The following is a 21,959-nucleotide window of genomic DNA, read 5'->3' as shown; positions in this document are numbered from 1 at the left end:
ATCTCTAAAGAAAATGATGTACTTTTTACTCCGTACATTTTACCTGATACCCAAAAGTACTCGTTATATTTTGAATGCTGAACAGGACAGACAAATGTTCCAATTCACGCACTTGTCAAGAAAACATCCCTGGTCATCCCTTCTGCCTCTGATCTGGCAGACCCCTTATACACACATGCTTAATTTGTAGATTATGTCTGAGTGTTGGAGTGTACCCCTGGATGTCCATACATTTTAAAAACAAGAAAATGGTTCCAACTGCTTTGCTTAAAATAAGGAATTTGAAATGATTTATACTTCTGCTTTAACTTTTAATACTTAAGTATATTTTAAACCAAATACTTTTACTCAAGTAGTATTATCCTGGGTGACTTTTACTTGAGTCATTTTTCTATTAAGGTACCTTTACTTTTACTATGAGATGTTAATGTATTCTGTCCTGTATAAAGGTATGAGATGTTAATGTATTCTGTCCTGTATAAAGGTATGAGATGTTAATGTGTTCTGTCCTGTATAAAGGTATGAGATGTTAATGTGTTCTGTCCTGTGTAAAGGTATGAGATGTTAATGTATTCTGTCCTGTATAAAGGTATGAGATGTTAATGTATTCTGTCCTGTGTAAAGGTATGAGATGTTAATGTATTCTGTCCTGTGTAAAGGTATGAGATGTTAATGTGTTCTGTCCTGTGTAAAGGTATGAGATGTTAATGTGTTCTGTCCTGTATAGAGGTATGAGATGTTAATGTATTCTGTCCTGTGTAAAGGTATGAGATGTTAATGTATTCTGTCCTGTATAAAGGTATGAGATGTTAATGTATTCTGTCCTGTATAAAGGTATGAGATGTTAATGTGTTCTGTCCTGTATAAAGGTATGAGATGTTAATGTGTTCTGTCCTGTATAAAGGTAGGAGATGTTAATGTGTACTGTCCTGTATAAAGGTATGAGATGTTAATGTGTACTGTCCTGTATAAATGTATGAGATGTTAATGTGTTCTGTCCTGTATAAAGGTATGAGTTGTTAATGTGTTCTGTCCTGTATAAAGGTATGAGATGTTAATGTATTCTGTCCTGTGTAAAGGTATGAGATGTTAATGTATTCTGTCCTGTATAAAGGTATGAGATGTTACAGTTTTTTCCAACTGCTTGTCTCCTTTTTTCAAAACTCTACACACAATTCCCAAAACTGCACACACAAAATGCAAAATGCCTCACATCTCCTTCAAAATGTAACACTGCATTCAAAATGCCATAAACACATGTCAGAATGAAACATTTGCATCAAATGGCAAACACTGCTTTCATAATAGTACATTTTTGGATATACCATGTAAACACTGTTGTTCTAAATCTAAAGCTCTTTGGTCTTTCATAGGCTTATATCTACATTTCAATACAATGTTCTACAGTGAAAGTAATCTGCTGAGAGGGGTAACAAGTACACTGTAAACACCAATGCAATGTAGAAACAGAAAATATTCATTAGGCCAAACATTACTGTTGTATACAGTAGCATACAACAAAACCATAAACATATGTAAACCAAAAGTATATTCTTTAGAATACAGTAAAGAACACAATTGTGTGTGTGGGGTCCCGGGGGGGCAGTCCAGGAATTGGTGGGGGGGGGGGCAGTCACCAGTGCTAAGCTACGCTTCATCTCTTCTCCGGGCTGGGTCTGGCCACAATACTTCGTCCACATCACAAGATACTTCCCTTGATGTTTGGCAAGAGAAAACGTATCTCCTAGCATGGCGTATCCAACCTCGGAAAGAGGCAACCTCTATGTCCCCACATGCGTCCTCCATTGCCTGGAGAAGCGGCATGCGGGCATAGGGTTGGCGATCATACACTTTCCAGCGCCAGGCTGAGAAGAATTCCTCTATGGGATTTAGAAAAGGTGAATATGGGGGTAGGTACAAAACTACAAATTGTGGATGGGTGGCAAACCAGTTTTGGACCAGAACAGCCCGGTGAAAACTAACATTGTCCCATAAAACCACAAATCTAGCAGGCTCCTGATCTGGATCAGGGACAAGCATTGTGTAAATTGCATCCAGAAAAGTGAGCATATGGCCGGTGTTGTACGGACCCAGTGTGGCATTGTGATGGAGGACCCCGTTTTGAGTGATGGCAGCACACATAGTTATATTACCCCCACGCTGTCCAGGGACATTGGTAATTGCCCTCTGTCCTATTACATTTCTTCCGTGGCGCCTGGTTTTGGTGAGGTTGAAGCCAACCTCATCCACATAAATAAATTAATGGCGAATTACATGGGCATCCAGCTCCAAAACTCTCTGTAACAGAGAAAAGGATATACAGATTAGTAAATATGGTATGTCTGGAGTACTGGAAGTAGTGTTGCATACATACCTCTATAAAGTCATGTCGCATATTCTTGACTGTCAGAGTTTCTCTCAAATGGCACCTTGTAAAGTTGTTTCATCGTCACTCGGTGCCGTTGGAGGATGCGTTGTATGGTCGACAGGCTTACAGCAATGATGTTGTTAAATATGGTGTCATTATTCAAGATATGCTCTCTTATCTCTCGAATCCTAATTGCATTGTTGGCCAAAACCATATTTAGAATTGCAGTCTCTTGTACATCTGTAAACAAGCGTCCTCGTCCTCCATGATGTCTTTGCCTTTCCACTCTGTACAGAATTCAAACACAGTATGTGTTCAGCATAGGAACCGTAAACAATGTACAAAAAAAGGTGGTACAGCATGATAACCAACCTCATTCATTCAATGCAGTGCAGTAAATGGATGGCTTAGAGTTACAAATGTTTATGCAATACTATGCAGTCATACGTATTTTACAGTACATTACTGTAATGCTAAAATAGTAATTAGATAGTTGCATACCTGTTCTCATTTCTGAAGGTTCGAATTATGGACGCCACTGTAAATCGACTCAAGTTGGGCTGGACTCTCAGTCTAGCCTCTCATGGTCAAACCGGGGTTGATCACATGATCAACAAGTGTTGCCCTAATCTCATCAGAGATGGCTCTCCTTCCTTCTCTTCTTTGCCCTTGTCCTCTTCTTCCTCTTCCTCCTATTCCAACTCTTCATCTTTGAATTTGTCCTCGTTGTTGTCCCCTGCCTCTCCCTCCTACTCCTCTTGCTCTCTGTCCATTGTTGGCATCCATTGTTCAAAACAGGTAATCTGACCTTTGACCTATTTATAGGCCTATACTACAGTAAAGCAGTGATTGGTTAGTGATCAGTTAAGCAATTAGTGTTTGCACATGTGAGGAGTGTGTGTGTGTGACCTGGTGAATAAGTGTAGAATTTTGATTGGTTGTGTTTGGAAAAGGAAAGCAAGTCACTTCCTGTTAGATTTTTGTGTTTTAGGTAGAGAATTGTGTGTAGTGTTTTGAAAAAAGTGTTTTATGCAATTGACAACTGAGTCAAAGGCTGAGAAATAGCTTATGGTTTTGGATATTTGGTGTGTAGTTTTGCACTTTGAGTGAGAGGTTTCAAAAATCGTGTGACATGAAAAGATTTTGTGTGTAAGCAGTTGGAAAAAACTGTAATGTGTACTGTCCTGTATAAAGGTATGAGATGTTAATGTGTTCTGTCCTGTATAAAGGTATGAGATGTTAATGTATTCTGTCCTGTATAAAGGTATGAGATGTCAATGTGTTCTGTCCTGTGTAAAGGTATGAGATGTTAATGTATTCTGTCCTGTATAAAGGTATGAGATGTTAATGTATTCTGTCCTGTATAAAGGTATGAGATGTTAATGTATTCTGTCCTGTATAAAGGTATGAGATGTCAATGTGTTCTGTCCTGTATAAAGGTATGAGATGTTAATGTGTTCTGTCCTGTGTAAAGGTATGAGATGTTAATGTGTGCGTTCTGTCATGTGCAGGGGTCCGTTCAGTGTGGTACGAAGATGTATCAACAGAGACGCAGGACAGCAGTTCGCTGTGAAGATCGTAGACGTGGCCCAGTTTACCTCCAGCCCTGGACTCAGCACAGAAGGTGAGAGAGCACACACGCATACACATACACAATTTATCTTTCTCTCTGTTGTGTGTGGATGCTGATCATTATAGAGACAAACATATGCACACTATCAGCTGTCTGTGTCTGTGTGTCTGTCTGTGTGTGTGTCTGTGTCTGTGCATGCGTGAGAGGTCGTCCAGGGGTGAGCTGTGTTGTATCATTGATCTCCAGAGAGATATGCTGTACAATATGACCACACAGCAGGGGTCTACCCAGACACACAGTTTGACTCGTATGAGGGAACTTTAGATTTCACCCTCCCTCTCAGAGACAGGCACGGTGTGTGTGTGTGTGTGTGTGTGTGTGTGTGTGTGTGTGTGTGTGTGTGTGTGTGTGTGTGTGTGTGTGTGTGTGTGTGTGTGTGCGTGTGTCGGTTCTCCCAATGTCCTCCCTCTGACCTGGTACTCCTAATAACCCTTTACCTCCACGCCTGAGGTAGAAACTATCACACAATACATTTTGATAGTTCAGTTTTCTTTCGTAAAAACAACCACAAAGAGCTCAGTGAGTCGTGAAATGATGTCTGCACGAAGCACCAGACTCTCCACACTGACCTCCGAGAGAGAGAGGGAGAGAGCAAGAGAGCGAGATAGAACAACTCTCTCTCTCTATCTGTGTTTTAAGAGGGGAAGATTGCAGAGTTCAATCTCGTCCATGGCCTGTAGTTACTATTGCTTCCACCTCTCATTATGATTTATCTTCCTTTTCTTGGCTCAAGAATACACATTCCTATCCACCCACACACACACACACACACACACACACACACACACACACACACACACACACACACACACACACACACACACACACACACACACACACACACACACACACACACACTGAGCCAATTGAGGGTAAATTGACAGCAGTGTTTCTTTGCATGACTGTCTACCACACACAAAGGCAGGCAACTGATGGCATCTCATCAGCAATTATTATAAATAATTTTATTTCACCTTTATTTAACCAGGTAGGCAAGTTGAGAACAAGTTCTCATTTACAATTGTGACCTGGCCAAGATAAAGCAAAGTAGTTTGACACATACAACAACACAGAGTTACACATGGAGTAAAACAAACATACAGTCAATAATATAGTAGAAAAATAAGTCTATAGACAAAGTGAGCAAATGAGGTGAGATAAGGGAGGTAAAGGCAAAAAAGGCCATGGTGGCGAAGTAAATACAATATAGCAAGTAAAACACTGGAATAGTAGATTTGCAGTGGAAGAAAGTGCAAAGTAGAAATAGAAATAATGGGGTGCTGTCACTTCCTGACCATAGTAAGTTGTTATTTTCTATAGTAGAGTGGTCAGGGCGTGACAGGGGGTGTTTTGGGTCGTTGTTCTATGTTTTCTATTTCTATGTTGTTATTGTTTGGGTTGATCTCTAATTGGAGGCAGCTGATCCTCATTGCCTCTGATTAGAGATCATATTTAAGTAGGGGTTTTTCTTTTCTGTTTTTTGGGGTTATTATCTTTTGAGTAGTGTGTTTTCCTCTCTGCGTCACGGTTTGTTGTTTTTGGGTATTCAAGTATTTTTCGTGTATTGCATTTAGTTTCACAATAAAGAAAGTATGTTAAACTACGAGCACGCTGCATTTTGGTCCGATCCTTCAAACAGCCGTGACAGGTGCAAAAGAGCTAAATAAATAAATAAATACAGTAGGGGAAGAGGTAGTTGTTTGGGCTAAATTATAGATGGGCTATGTACAGGTGCAGTAATCTGTGAGCTGCTCTGACAGCTGGTGCTTAAAGCTAGTGAGGGACATAAGGGTTTCTAGTTTTAATGATTTTTGTAGTTCGTTCCAGTCATTGGCAGCAGAGAACTGGAAGGAGAGGCGGCCAAAGGTGGAATTGGCTTTGGGGGTGACAAGAGAGATATACCTGCTGGAGCGCGTGCTACAGGTGGGTTCTGCTATGGTGACCAGCGAGCTGAGATAAGGGGGAACTTTACCTAGCAGGGTCTTGTAGATGACCTGGAGCCAGTGGGTTTGGCGACGAGTATGAAGCGAGGGCCAGCCAACGAGAGCGTACAGGTCGCAGTGGTGGGTAGTATATGGGGCTATGGTGACAAAACGGATGGCACTGTGATAGACTACATCCAATTTGTTGAGTAGGGTATTGGAGGCTATTTTGTAAATGACATCGCCGAAGTCGAGGATCGGTAGGATGGTCAGTTTTACGAGGGTATGTTTGGCAGCATGAATGAAAGATGGTTTGTGGCGAAATAGGAAGCCAACTCTAGATTTAACTTTGGATTGGAGATGTTTGATGTGAGTCTGGAAGGATAGTTTACAGTCTAACCAGACACCTAGGTATTTGTAGTTGTCCAGATATTCTAAGTCAGAACCGTCCAGAGTAGTGATGCTGGACAGGCGGGCAGGTGCAGGCAGCGATCGGTTGAAGAGCATGCATTTATTTTTACTTGTATTTAAGAGCAGTTGGAGGCCACGGAAGGAGAGTTGTATGGCATTGAAGCTCGTCTGGAGGGTAGTTAACACAGTGTCCAAAGAAGGGCCAGAAGTATACAGAATGGTGTCGTCTGCGTAGAGGTGGATCAGAGACTCACCAGCAACAAGAGCGACATCATTGATGTATACAGAGAAAAGAGTCGGCCCAAGAATTGAACCCTGTCGCACCGCCATAGAGACTTCCAGAGGCCCGGACAACAGGCCCTCCGATTTGACACACTGAACTCTATCAGAGAAGTAGTTGGTGAACCAGGCGAGGCAATCATTTGAGAAACCAAGGCTATTGAGTCTGCCGATGAGGATGTGGTGATTGACAGAGTCGAAAGCCTTGGCCAGGTCAATGAATACGGCTGCACAGTATTGTTTCTTATCGATGGCGGTTAAGATATTGTTTAGGACCTTGAGTGTGGCTGAGGTGCACCCATGACCAGCTCTGAAACCAGATTGCATAGCGGAGAAGGTGCGGTGGAATTCGAAATGGTCGGTAATCTGTTTGTAGACTTGGCTTTCGAAGACTTTAGAAAGGCAGGGTAGGATAGATATAGGTCTGTAGCAATTTGGGTCAAGAGTGTCCCCCCCTTTGAAGAGGGGGATGACCGCTGCTGCTTTCCAATCTTTGGGAATCTCAGACGACACGAAAGAAAGAAAGAAAGAAAGAAAGAAAGAAAGAAAGAAAGAAAGAAAGAAAGAAAGAAAGAAAGAAAGAAAGAAAGAAAGAAAAAGAGAGCGAGAGAGAGAGAATTAGAGAGAGCATACTTAAATTCACACAGGACACCAGATAAGACAGGAGAAATACTACAGATATAACAGACTGACCCTAGCCCCCCAACACAAACTATTGCAGCATAAATACTGGAGGCTGAGACAGGAGGGGTCGGGAGACACTGTGGCCCCGTCCGACGATATCCCCGGACAGGGCCAAACAGGCAGGATATAACCCCACCCACTTTGCCAAAGCACAGCCCCCACACCACTAGAGGGATATCTTCCACCACCAACTTACTATCCTGAGACAAGGCCGAGTATAGCCCACAAAGATCTCCCCCACAGCACGAACCTAATGGGGGGCGCCAACCCAGACAGGAAGATCACATCAGTGACTCAACCCACTCAAGTGACGCACCCCTCCTAGGGACGGCATGGAAGAGCACCAGTAAGCCAGTGACTCAGGCCCTGTAATAGGGATAGAGGCAGAGAATCCCAGTGGAGAGAGGGGAACCAGCCAGTCAGAGACAGCAAGGGTGGTTCGTTGCTCCAGTGCCTTTCCATTCACCTTCACACTCCTGGGCCAGACTACACTCAATCATAGGACCTACTGAAGAGATGAGTCTTCAAAAAATACTTAAAGATCAAGACCGAGTCTGTGTCTCTCACATGGATAGGCAGACCATTCCATAAAAATTGAGCTCTATAGGAGAAAGCCCTGCCTACAGCTGTTTGCTTAGAAATTCGAGGGACTGTAAGGAGGCCTGCGTCTTGTGACTGTAGCATATATGTAGGTATGTACAGCAGGACCAAATCGGAAAGATAGGTAGGAGCAAGTCCATGTAATGCTTTGTAGGTTAGCAGTAAAACCTTGAAGTCAGCCCTAGCTTTAACAGGAAGCCAGTGTAGAGAGGCTAGCACTGGAGTAATATGATCAAATGTTTTGGTTCTAATCAAGATTCTAGCAGCTGTGTTTAGCACTAACTGAAGTGTATTTAGTGCTTTATCCGGATAGCCGGAAAGTAGAGAATTGAAGTAGTCTAACCTAGAAGTGACAAAAGCATGGATACATTTTTCTGCATCATTTTTGGACAGAAAGTTTCTGATTTTTGCAATGTTACATAGATGGAAAAAAGCTGTTCTTGAAACAGTCTTGATATGTTTGTCAAAAGAGAGATCAGGGTCCAGAGTAACGCCAAGGTCCTTCACAGTTTTATTTGAGACGACTGTACAACCATCAAGATTAATTGTCAGATTCAACAGAAGATCTCTTTGTTTCTTGGGACGTAGAAAATCTGCTGCCATCCACTTCCTTATGTCTGAAACACAGGCTTCCAGGGAGGGCAGTTTTGGGGCTTCACCATGTTTCATTGAAATGTACTGCTGTGTATCGTTAACATTATGTTTCCAAATGACATCACCAAGAGGTAAAATATATAGTGAAAACAATAGTGGTCCTAAAACGGAGATTTGAGAAACACCTCAATGTACAGTTGATTTGTCAGAGGACAAACCATCTACAGAGACAAACTGATATCTTTCCGACAGATAAGATCTAAACCAGGCCAGAACTTGTCTGTGTAGACCAATTTGTGTTTCCAATCTCTCCAAAAGAATGTGGTGATCGATGGTATCAAAAGCAGCACTAAGGTCTAGGAGCACGAGGATAGATGCAGAGCCTGTTCTTTCTGTGCTCTATTGAGGCTGTCTAGTGAGACTGTTCTTTCTGTGCTCAGTTGAGGTTGTCTAGTGACACTGTTATTTCTGTCTGATCACCAACTCTCTCGGCTCTGTGTTTGATTAGTTGTCCTCTCTGCCCTGTCATTAGGAACCTTCTTGAAATATATAGAGTTATAATGCCTGATCCTAATCTCAAAGCACATTCCACATTCATTTAGGATATCTCTGTAGAGTTTGCTACTATTGGTTTATCTCCCGAGTGGCGCAGCGTTCTAAGGCACTGCATCTCAGTGCTAGAGGCATTACTACAGACCATGGTTCAATTCCAGTCTGTATCACAACCGGCCATAATTGGGAGTCCCATAAGGAGGCAGCATAATTGGCCCAGTGTCGTCCGGGTTAGGGTTTGGCTGGGAAGGTCGTCATTGTAAATAAGAATTTGTTCTTAACTGACTTGCCTAGTTGAATAAAGGTTAAATAAAAATAAAAATATTCCCACTGGAGTGTATAAGGACTAGCACTACACTGGAGTGTATAAGGACTAGCACTAGACTGGAGTGTATAAGGACTAGCACTACACTGGAGTGTATAAGGACTAGCACTACACTGGAGTGTATAAGGACTAGCACTACACTGGAGTGTATAAGGACTAGCACTACACTGGAGTGTATAAGGACTAGCACTACACTGGAGTGTATAAGGACTAGCACTACACTGGAGTGAATACGGACTAGTACTACACTTGATTGTATAAGAACTAGCACTACACGGGAGATTTGAGAGCGTGTGTGTGTGCGCGCGTGTGTGTGTGTGTGTGTGTGTGTGTGTGTGTGTGTGTGTGTGTGTGTGTGTGTGTGTGTGTGTGTGTGTGTGTGCGTGCGTGCGTGCGTCTGTCTGTCTGCCTGTCTGTCTAGGTATAATCACAGAGGGGTGATTGAGATTGCAGGACAGTGAAGTATGTTATGTCACTGTGTTGTTTGGTAGCTGATCCGGCCTGATCCTGCCTGGCCAACAGTATGTGGACATGCTCTTCGAACATCTCATTCCAAAATCATGGGCATTAATATGAAGTTGTTCCCCCCTTTGCTGCTATAACAGCCTCCACTCTTCTGGGAAGGCTTTCCACTAGATGTTGGAACATTGCTGCAGGTACTTACTTCCATTCATCCACAAGAGTATTATTGAAATCGGGCGCTGATGTTGTGTGATTAGTCCTGGCTCGCAGTCGGCGTTCCATTTCATCCCAAGGGTTTTTGATGGGGTTGAGGTCAGGGGTCTGTGCAGGACAGTCAAGTTCTTCCACACCAACCTCGACAAACCATTTCCGTATGGACCTCGGTTGTGCAATGGGGCATTGTCCTGCTGAAACAGGAAAGTGCCTTCCCCAAACTGTTGCCACAAAGTTGGAAGCACGGAATGGTCTAGAATGTAATTGTATACTGTAGCGTTAAGATTTCCCTTCACTGGAACTAAGGGGCCTAGACCGAACCATGAAAAACAGCCCCAGATCATTATTCCTCCCCCACCAAACTTTACAGTTGGCACTATGCATTGGGTCAGGTAGTGTACTCCTGGCATCCGCCAAACCCAGATTTGTCCGTCGGACTGCCAGATGGTGAAGCTTGATTCATCACTCCAGAGAACACCTTTCCATGGCTCCAGAGTCCAATGGCGGCAAGCTTTACTCCAGCCGACACTTGGTATTGTGCAATGGTGATCTTAGGCTTGTGTGCAGCTGCTCGGCCACGGAAACCATTTCATGAAGCTCCCAACGAACAGTTATTGTGCTGACATTGCTTCCAGAGGCAGTTCGGATCTCGGTAGTGAGTGTCGCAACCGAGGACAGACCATTTTTACGAGCTACATGCTTCAGTACTCGGCGGTCCCGTTCTGTGAGCTTGTGTGGCCTACCACTTCGCGGCTGAGCCGTTGTTGCTCCTAGACATTTACACTTCATAATAGCAGCACTTAGAGTTGACCGGGGCAGCTTTAGCAGGGAAGAAATTTGACAAACTGACTTGTTGGAAAGGTGGCATCCTCTGATGGTGCCACGTTGGAAGTCACTGAGCTCTCAGTAAGGCCATTCTACTGCCAATGTTTGTCTATGTAGATTGCATGGCTGTGTGCTCAATTGTATACACCTTTTAGCAACAGGTGTTGCTGAATATGCCGAATCCACAAATTTGAAGGGGTGTCCACATACTTTTTAATACTTTTCTCCAGAAACACTGCTCCATTCTGAGAGCCAGTCTGGCATAACATTTCCATACAGAGAAAATGTAAAGGTTTTGAAAATATATTTAAAAAAATGTCATTATTCTCATCATTTTTAGTACTAGTGTTATTTATTACTTTGGTAGTAATTTATGCAATTGAGCCATCTGTGCGTGCTGTAAAAACTTGCTGTCAGGTTAAGTGGCTTTCTAAGTCTGCATGACTGTTTGAGTTTAGCTTCTCTTTCTACCACATACCACAGTCAAGCCCCTACAAACCCCTTGTGAACGAGGGATCATGAACCCTGCTCCATGGAGGAAAAATATCTACCAGAGCCAGGGATTTATGTCATCCTAACGTTCTCATTAAGCGAGTGATGAAAACAGAGGGATGGAAAACGACAGAGAAAAACAGAAATAAATCTGAAATGAATCTTTCATTCCTCTCCATCACCATCCATCTCCTTTATATCCTATCACAAGCCTTGGCTGGAGCGCTGGGAAATCTATCAACCGTAACACACGCACACACACACACACACAGACACACAGACACACACACACACACACACACACACACACACACACACACAGACACAGACACACACTCACACACACACAGACACACAGACACACAGACACAGACACACAGACACACAGACACACACACATACACACACAAGTGATGGCAGCAACACTGTTCCCTTCGTTGATTTTTTATTTATTTTTTTTCACATGATGATAGAAATGAGAACAGTTACACTGTGATCATCTTTAATACAGGAGCAGAGACACACACACACAACGCTGCACAGAGCCTAGGGACAGGCCAAAAGGACCCAGACAGGGCGTGGCCCAGTGATCGATCGGCCAGCAGGGGTCTCACACACACAACGCTGCACAGAGCCTAGGGACAGGCCAAAAGGACCCAGACAGGGCGTGGCCCAATGATCGATTGGCCAGCAGGGGTCTCACACACACATGTATAGCTTTCCTACACACACACACACACACACACATTCTCTCTGTTTACAAACACACATTTGGCTCTCTGTCCCAGTGGTGCGGAGTGTGTGATGAATAGGTCAGCCGATTGGCAAACGTTCTGTAAATTGAAAAATCGTGTGACTAAACTAAACAAAAAGAAGAAGAAACTGTACTATGAAAGAAAGATAAATGATATAAAAAAAATGATAGTAAAAAGCTTTGGAACACCTTAAATAACATTTTGGGCATAAACTTGAAATCGGCTCACCCATTCATTGAATCAGATGGCTCATTCATCATAAAACCGACTGATATTGACAACGACTTTAAAGATTTTTTCATTGGTAAGATTAGCAAAATTAGGCATGAACCTATACATCCATACATAAGTCACCAAATGATAAAAGACACGTATTGTAATTTAGAAGTCCGTAAAGTGAGTGTGGAAGAGATGAAAAAATTATTGTTGCCTATCAACAATGACAAGCCACCTGGGTCTAACAACTTGGATGGAAAATTACTGAGGATGATGGCGGACTATATTGTCACTCCTATTTTAAATTTCTTCAATCTAAGCCTACAGGAAAGTGTGTGCCCTCAGGCCTGGAGGGAAGCAAAAGTAATTCTGCTGCTACCCAAGAATAGCGAAGCACCCTTTACTTGCTCAAACAGCCGACCAATCAGCCTGTTACCAACCCTTAGTAAACTTTTGGGAAAAATGTGTTTGACCAGATACAATGCTACTAACAACAGACTTTCAGCACACTTATAGGGAAGGGAATTCAACATGTACGGCACGTACACAAATGACTGATGATATGCTAAGAGAAATTGATAATAGGAAGATTGTGGGAGCTGTTTTGTTAGACTTCAGTGCAGCTTTTGACATTATGGATCATAATCTGTTGCTGGAAAAACGTATGTGTAATGGCTTTACAACCCCTGCTATATTGGTGGATCGAGAGTTACCTGTCTAACAGAACACTGAGGATGTTCTTTAATGGAAGCCTCTCCAACATAATCCAGGTAGAGTCAGGCATTCCCCAGGGCAGCTGTCTAGGCCCCTTACACTGGCTCTGAGTAAAGCCTGTGTGTCTATCTATGCTGATGACTCAACACTATACACGTCAGTTACCATAGCAAGTGAAATCACTGCAACACTTAACAAAGAGTTACAGTCAGTTTCCCCACTGTAAGCTGGCACTTACAGTGGGGGAAAAAAGTATTTGATCCCCTGCTGATTTTGTACATTTGCCCACTGACAAAGAAAGGATTAGTCTATAATTTTAATGGTAGGTTTATTTGAACAGTGAGAGACAGAATAACAAAAAAATATCCAGAAAAAACGCATGGCAGAAATGTTATAAATTGATTTGCATTTTAATGGGGGAAATAAGTATTTGACCCCCTCTCAATCAGAAAGATTTCTGGCTCCCAGGTGTCTTTTATACAGGTAACGAGCTGAGATTAGGAGCACACTCTTAAAGGGAGTGCTCCTAACCGCAGCTTGTTACCTATATAAAAGACACCTGTCCACAGAAGCAATCAATCAATCAGATTCCAAACTCTCCACCATGGCCAAGACCAAAGAGCTCTCCAAGGATGTCAGGGACAAGATTGTAGACCTACACAAGGCTGGAATGGGCTACAAGACCATCGCCAAGCAGCTTGGTGAGAAGGTGACAACAGTTGGTGCGATTATTCGCAAATGGAAGAAACACAAAAGAACTGTCAATATCCCTCAGCCTGGGGCTCCATGCAAGATCTCACCTCGTGGAGTTGCAATGATCATGAGAACGGTGAGGAATCCGCCCAGAACTACACGGGAGGATCTTGTCAATGATCTCAAGGCAGCTGGGACCATAGTCACCAAGAAAACAATTGGTAACACACTACGCCATGAAGGACTGAAATCCTGCAGCGCCCGCAAGGTCCCCCTGCCCGTCTGAAGTTTGCCAATGAACATCTGAATGACTCAGAGGACAACTGGTGAAAGTGTTGTGGTCAGATGAGACCAAAATGGAGCTCTTCGACATCAACTCAACTCGCCGTGTTTGGAGGAGGAGGAATGCTGCCTATGACCCCAAGAACACCATCTCCACCGTCAAACATAGAGGTGGAAACATTATGCTTTGGGGGTGTTTTTCTGCTATGGGGGCAGGACAACTTCACCGCATCAAAGGGACGATGGACGGGGCCATGTACCGTCAAATGTTGGGTGAGAACCTCCTTCCCTCAGCCAGGGCATTGAAAATGGGTCGTGGATGGGTATTCCAGCATGACAATGACCCAAAACACACGGCCAAGGCAACAAAGGAGTGGCCACCAGGTTTGCACACATCCCTCCTGAGATGTGTGCAAACCTGGTGGCCAACTACAAGAAACGTCTGACCTCTGTGATTGCCAAAAAGGGTTTTGCCATCAAGTACTAAGTCATGTTTTGCAGAGGGGTCAAATACTTATTTCCCTCATTAAAATGCAAATCATTTTAGAACATCTTTGACATGCGTTTTTCTGGATTTTTTTGTTGTTATTCTGTCTCTCACTGTTCAAATAAACCTACTATTAAAATTATAGACTGATCATTTCTTTGTAAGTGGGCAAACATACAAAATCAGCAGGGGATCAAATACTTTTTTCCCCCACTGTAAATGTACACAGAGAACCAACATTATTAATATGCCTGTCAATCTTTGCTGGCTCAAAGTAGAGGAGAGATTGACTGCATCACTGCTTGTCTTTGTGAGAGGTATTGACATGTTGAAATCACCAAGCTGTCTATTTAGGCAACTAGCACACAGCTCAGACACCCATTCATACCCCACAAGACATGCCACCAGAGGTCTCTTCACAGTCCCCAAGTCCAGAACAGACTATGGGAAACGCACAGTACTACATAGAGCCATGACTCTACTGAACTCTATTCCACATCAAGTAACTCAGTCAAGCAGTGAAATCAGATTTAAATAACTGATAAAAACTACACCTTATGGAACGGTGAAGAGAGACACACACACACACACAGGCACACACATTCACACACACACTACATACACATATATTTCAATATTGTTATTTTGTTGTATTATTGATTTCGTATTGTAGATATGTAGTGGTAGAGTAGTGGTGTAATAATGTGTTGTATTGTAGATATATAGTGGTAGAGTAGTGGTGTAATAATGTGTTGTATTGTAGATATGTAGTGGTAGAGTAGTGGTGTAATAATGTGTTGTATTGTAGATATATAGTGGTAGAGTAGTGGTGTAATAATGTGTTGTATTGTAGATGTATAGTGGTAGAGTAGTGGTGTAATAATGTGTTGTATTGTAGATATATAGTGGTAGAGTAGTGGTGTAATAATGTGTTGTATTGTAGATATATAGTGGTAGAGTAGTGGTGTAATAATGTGTTGTATTGTAGATGTATAGTGGTAGAGTAGTGGTGTAATAATGTGTTGTATTGTAGATATATAGTGGTAGAGTAGTGGTGTAATAATGTGTTGTATTGTAGATATATAGTGGTAGAGTAGTGGTGTAATAATGTGTTGTATTGTAGATATATAGTGGTATAATAATGTGTTGTATTGTAGATATATAGTGGTAGAGTAGTGGTGTAATAATGTGTTGTATTGTAGATATATAGTGGTAGAGTAGTGGTGTAATAATGTGTTGTATTGTAGATATATAGTGGTAGAGTAGTGGTGTAATAATGTGTTGTATTGTAGATATATAGTGGTAGAGTAGTGGTGTAATAATGTGTTGTATTGTAGATATATAGTGGTAGAGTAGTGGTGTAATAATGTGTTGTATTGTAGATATATAGTGGTAGAGTAGTGGTGTAATAATGTGTTGTATTGTAGATATATAGTGGTAGAGTAGTGGTGTAATAATGTGTTGTATTGTAGATATATAGTGGTAGAGTAGTGGTGTAATAATGTGTTGTATTGTAGATATATAGTGGTAGAGTAGTGGTGTAATAATGTGTTGTATTGTAGATATGTAGTGGTAGAGTAGTGGTGTAATAATGTGTTGTATTGCAGATATATAGTGGTAGAGTAGTGGTGTAATAATGTGTTGTATTGCAGATATGTAGTGGTAGAGTAGTGGTGTAATAATGTGTGTTGTTATGTACTGTTTTTTATATGTAACAGCGTAATCGTGATTGAGCCCAAGAAAGATCCGGAAATAAATTAAATAATAAATACAAATTGCTGCAGAAGAGAGGAAGGAGAAAAGCACGCCAGAGAACCAGATAGATTCATCACTTTCCCCTCCCTCCCTCCCTCCCTCCCTCCCTCCCTCCCTCCCTCCCTCCCTCCCTCCCTCCCTCCCTCCCCCTCCCTCCCTCCCTCTCTTTCCCTCCCTGTCCTCTCCAGGTGGTAGCCAGTAGTAGTGGTACCTGGAGCCTAGAGCTCTCAGTGTGATACCTTGTGTAGCCGGGCCTGTCTCTGTTGTCCCTCCAGAGCAAGCAACGACTACCAGCAGGAGAAAAATCACACACACACAGGCACACGCACATGTACACACACACACACACATACACACACACACACACTGAGAGTTCCGGTCCCCCTCCAGAGCAGGCAATGACTACCAGCAGGAGAATAATCACATGCGCACACACACACACACACACACACACACACACACACACACACACACACACACACACACACACACACACACAGACACAGACACAGACACAGACACACACTGAGAGTTCCGGTCCCCCTCCAGAGCAGGCTTTGACTCCCAGCTGGAGTAACAGGGACCTCTGTTGAGATCACATCTATCTCTCTCTTCCCCCCTGTCCTCTCCTCCCCTCCCATCTGCTTCAACTGTGGTGAGTAATTGAACATGACGCTGTTTCACATTCCTCCTGCAGTTTGCATGGGTGTGTCAAAGACATACTGAGGTTTGGACATTCCTCCTGGGTCTTCCTCTGGCTTTGTAGAAAGTGCATGGTCTAGGACATGGTCTGTAGAGTGTGATCTATCTCACTCCACCTCCCTCCCTCTCTCTCTCCCTCCCTCCCTCCCTCTCTCTCGCCCTCTCTCTCTCCCTCTCTCCATCTCTCCCAACCCTCCCTCCCTCCCTCCATCTCTCCCAACCCTCCCTCCCTCCCTCCATCTCTCCCAACCCTCCCTCTCTCCCTCCCTCCCTCTCTCCCTCCCTCCCTCCATCTCTCCCAACCCTCCCTCCCTCTCTCCCAACCCTCCCTCCCTCTCTCCCTCCTTCCCTCCCTCCCTTCCTCCCCCTCACTCTCTCTCCCTCCATCCCCCTCCCACCCCCTCCCTCACTTTCTCTCCCTCTCTCCCTCCCTTCCTCCTCATTTTCATTCATTTCATCTCTTTCATTCAACCACACTTATGCAATCTCTCTCTTTTTCCCTCTCTCCCTCCCTCCTCATTCATCAGCAGCCATTCATTGCCTCTCTTCTGAGGTTAGCTGTACTGCTGATGCAGTGATCTGAGAATCATTTCCATTTGGTCACTTCCAGCACACACACACACACACACACACACACACACACACACACACACACACACACACACATTGTCCTGAGAGCTACAGTATCACTGGGAGCTAAAAACACAGTTTTTCTTTCGAAATGTAAGCATTAGTTAAGCAATGTTGGTGAAGGCTAGCCACTATGCTAACCGTATGGGTCATTCTCTTAGGACAAACACTCCCAACTATCGCTGGTAGTTTTGTTATATATATATTTTTTTTGTTCAATTAGATCACTGCTATTGAAGATGTGAACCGGTTTGAGTAGAAGGCCTATGAAGAATGTGATGAAATTATGTTTAAATAAGGTATGAACTAGTTACAGTGGGGGGAAAAAGTATTTGATCCCCTGCTGATTTTGTATGTTTGCCCACTGACAACGAAAGGATCCATCTATAATTTTAATGGTAGGTTTATTTGAACAGTGAGAGACAGAATAACATCAAAAATATCCAGAAAAACTCATGTCAAAAATGTTATAAATTGATTTGCATTTTAATGAGGGAAATAAGTATTTGACCCCCTCTCAATCGGAAATATTTCTGGCTCCTAGGTGTCTTTTATACAGGTAACGAGCTGAGATTAGGAGCACACTCTTAAAGGGAGTGCTCCTAACCTAACCGCAGCTTGTTACCTGTAAAAAAGACACCTGTCTTCAGAAGCAATCAATCAATCAATCAGATTCAAAACTCTCCACCATGGCCAAGACCAAAGAGCTCTCCAAGGATGTCAGGGACAAGATTGTAGACCTACACAAGGCTGGAATGGGCTACAAGACCATCGCCAAGCAGCTTGGTGAGAAGGTGACAACATTTGGTGCGATTATTCGCAAATGGAAGAAACACAAAAGAACTGTCAATCTCCCTCGGCCTGGGGCTCCATGCAAGATCTCACCTCGTGGAGTTGCAATGATCATGAGAACGGTGAGGAATCCGCCCAGAACTACATGGGAGGATCTTGTCAATGATCTCAAGGCAGCTGGGACCATAGTCACCAAGAAAACAATTGGTAACACTACGCCGTGAAGGACTGAAATCCTGCAGTGCCCGCAAGGTCCCCTGCTCAAGAATACATATACATGCCCGTCTGAAGTTTGCCAATGAACATCTGAATGATTCAGAGGACAACTGGTGAAAGCGTTGTGGTCAGATGAGACCAAAATGGAGCTCTTTGGCATCAACTCAACTCGCCGTGTTTGGAGGAGGAGAAATGCTGCCTATGACCCCAAGAACACCATCTCCACCGTCAAACATGGAGGTGGAAACATTATGCTTTGGGTGTGTTTTTCTGCTAAGGGGACAGGACAACTTCACCGCATCATTTGACGGGGCCATGTACTGTCAAATCTTGGGTGAGAACCTCCTTCCCTCAGCCAGGGCATTGAAAATGGGTCGTGGATGGGTATTCCAGCATGACAATGACCTAAAACACACGGCCAAGGCAACAAAGGAGTGGCTCAAGAAGAAGCACATTAAGGTCCTGGAGTGGCCTAGCCAGTCTCTAGACCTTAATCCCATAGAAAATCTGTGGAGGGAGCTGAAGGTCCGAGTTGCCAAACGTCAGCCTCGAAACCTTAATGATTTGGAGAAGATCTGCAAAGAGAAGTGGGACAAAATCCCTCCTGAAATGTGTGCAATCCTAGTGGCCAAATACAAGAAATGTCTGACCTCTGTGATTGCCAACAAGGGTTTTGCCACCAAGTACTAAGTCATGTTTTGCAGAGGGGTCAAATACTTATTTCCCTCATTAAAATGCAAATCATTTTATAACATTTTTGACATGTGTTTTTCTGGATTTTTTTGTTGTTATTCTGTCTCTCACTGTTCAAATAAACCTACCATTAAAATTATAGACTGATCATTTCTTTGTAAGTGGGAAAACGTACAAAATCAGCAGGGGATCAAATACTTTTTCCCCCCACTGTAATTGGTTATGTGCACCCCTACTCATTGTGGCTATGGTTTAGTCCAGCTATATTTCTACCTGGCTGCAAGAGTTCTGTAAGCTTGAAAGGGGAGAGTGGCGCGTGGGTCGTATATGTTTTCCACAGTACCTGTAGCCCGCTACCTACAGATGTAGGATCTTAATAAGGATCTGCGTTCCGTCAACGGGACAGTTGTAAGTCATGCAGCGCGTGATGTCAAGATTGCAGATTCTATAGAAACAACAAATGTCTCAACATATAAGTGTCTTATATCGGCTTAAAGCTTAAATTCTTGTTAATATACCGGCACTGTCCAATTTACAGTAGCTATTACTGTGAAAAAATGCCATGCTATTGTTTGAGGAGAGCTCCTAACAACAAAACACTTTTTTCATCGTGATAGTTTTGATAAATTCACCTCTGAAGGTGAAATGTGTACTTACATTCTGAAATCTTGCTCTGATTTCTCATCCAAAGGCTCCCAGAGATATTGTGTTAGATAAAATCCTTTTCCATATCCTAAAAAGGTCCATATAGCATCCACGATTGACTTTGTATTTCCACTTGTTCAATTTGCAAAGAAAGGAATCTGTGAAAATCTCACCCTAAATGTTGTTTCAACGAGTCAAATCACATTCGTATCTATTCCTCAAAGATTCTAGAAGGTAACAAGACTTCACTATTTCATTAGGGGTGTAGTATATCCTCTTACATCTAGATGTGCCGCTAGCGGAACGCCTCGCCAATATCCAATGATAGAGCGTGGCGCGAATTACAAACACCTCAGAAATTCAAAAACTTCAATTTTTCAAACATATGACTATTTTACACCATTTTAAAGACAAGACTCTACTTTATCTAACCACATTGTCCGATTTCAAAAAGGCTTTACAACAAAAGCAAAACATTAGATTATGTCAGGAGAGTACCCAGCCAGAAATAATCACACACCCATTTTTCAAGCTAGCATATAATATCACAAAAACCAAAACCACAGCTAAATGCAGCACTAACCTTTGATGATCTTCATCAGATGACACTCCTAGGACATTATGTTATACAATACATGCATGTTTTGTTCAATCAAGTTCATATTTATATAAAAAAAACTGCTTTTTACATTAGCATGTGACGTTCAGAACTAGCATACCCACCGAAAACTTCCGGTGAATTTACTAAATTACTCACGATAAACGTTCACAAAAAACATAACAATTATTTTAAGAATTATAGATACAGAACTCCTTTATGCAATCGCGGTGTCCAATTTTAAAATAGCTTTTCGGTGAAAGCACATTTTGCAATATTCTGAGTAGATAGCCCGGCCATCATGGCTAGCTATTTTGACACCCACCAAGTTTGGCACTCACCAAACTCAGATTTACTATAAGAAAAATTGGATTACCTTTGCTGTTCTTCGTCAGAATGCACTCCCAGGACTTCTACTTCAACACCCAATGTTGTTTTTGTTCTAAATAATCCATAGTTATATCCAAATAGCTGCGTTTTGTTCTTGCGTTCAAGACACTATCCGAAGGGTGACGCGTCGGCGCGTATCGTGACAAAAAAATCAAAATATTCCATTACCGTACTTCGAAGCATGTCAAACGCTGTTTAAAATCAATTTTTATGCGATTTTTCTCATAAAATAGCGATAATATTCCGACCGGGAGACCTTGTTTTAGAAAATGGAGTCTTCACATGCACGCGTGCGCCCGTGTCACTGTTCTCAGAACGACCACTTTCCAAAACCCCCACTGTTTTTTTGCCCAGGGACTGCAGAGTCATCATTCCCCGTTCTGGCGCCTTCTGAGAGCCTATGGGAGCCTTAGAAAATGTCACGTTACAGCAGAGATCCTCTATTTTCGATAAAGAGGCTATAGAAGGACAAGAAATGGTCAGACAGGGCACTTCCTGTATGGAATCTTCTCAGGTTTTGGCCTGCCATATGAGTTCTGTTATACTCACAGACACCATTCAAACAGTTTTCTATCCAAATCAAATAATTATATTCATATTCTAGTTTCTGGGCAGGAGTAATAACCAGATTAAATCGGGTACGTTTTTTTATCCGGCCGTGAAAATACTGTCCCCTATCCTAAACAGGATATCCTATAGGACACCATATTTGGTCAGAGAGCAACGCCTTCATGGCATGCTGATGATGCGGGCGCCATTACTTGAACGACTGTATCTTTGTCAAATAAGCACCAATCGGGGTCAAACAAAGCTAGCTAGATAGCTAACTAGCTGGGCTTTACAGGAGTATCCATAAACCATGTATATGTCGTAAAATGTAGCTACTAACCTTGTACGACAACATGCCTTTTCATTTTGGACAAAAATGATAAGGATATTCAGAGTTGCAAATGTTGACCTTATAATATGGCTACTAATACTTGGACAGCAAAATCAAAGTCCAAGTATACAGATTTGACGATATTCTTGCA

The 21,959-nt window shown here is 42.6% G+C and overlaps 1 protein-coding gene across 18 annotated transcripts in view; it reads left to right on the top strand.

The window, feature by feature from the left end:
- LOC106586786 (peripheral plasma membrane protein CASK) overlaps positions 1-21,959 on the top strand; it is a 231,170-nt gene that overhangs the window by 89,133 nt on the left and 120,078 nt on the right. For all 18 annotated transcript variants that reach the window (XM_014174421.2, XM_014174439.2, XM_014174419.2 and 15 more), the window contains one exon: positions 3,880-3,992. In XM_014174421.2, coding sequence (XP_014029896.1) covers positions 3,880-3,992 — 113 coding nt within the window. The remainder of the gene's footprint in view (positions 1-3,879; positions 3,993-21,959) is intronic.

The sequence above is a fragment of the Salmo salar genome, chromosome ssa25 (genome assembly GCF_905237065.1).
Source record: "Salmo salar chromosome ssa25, Ssal_v3.1, whole genome shotgun sequence".
NCBI classification, from domain to species: Eukaryota; Metazoa; Chordata; class Actinopteri; order Salmoniformes; family Salmonidae; genus Salmo; species Salmo salar.
This window is presented reverse-complemented; position numbering and strand designations above follow the sequence as displayed.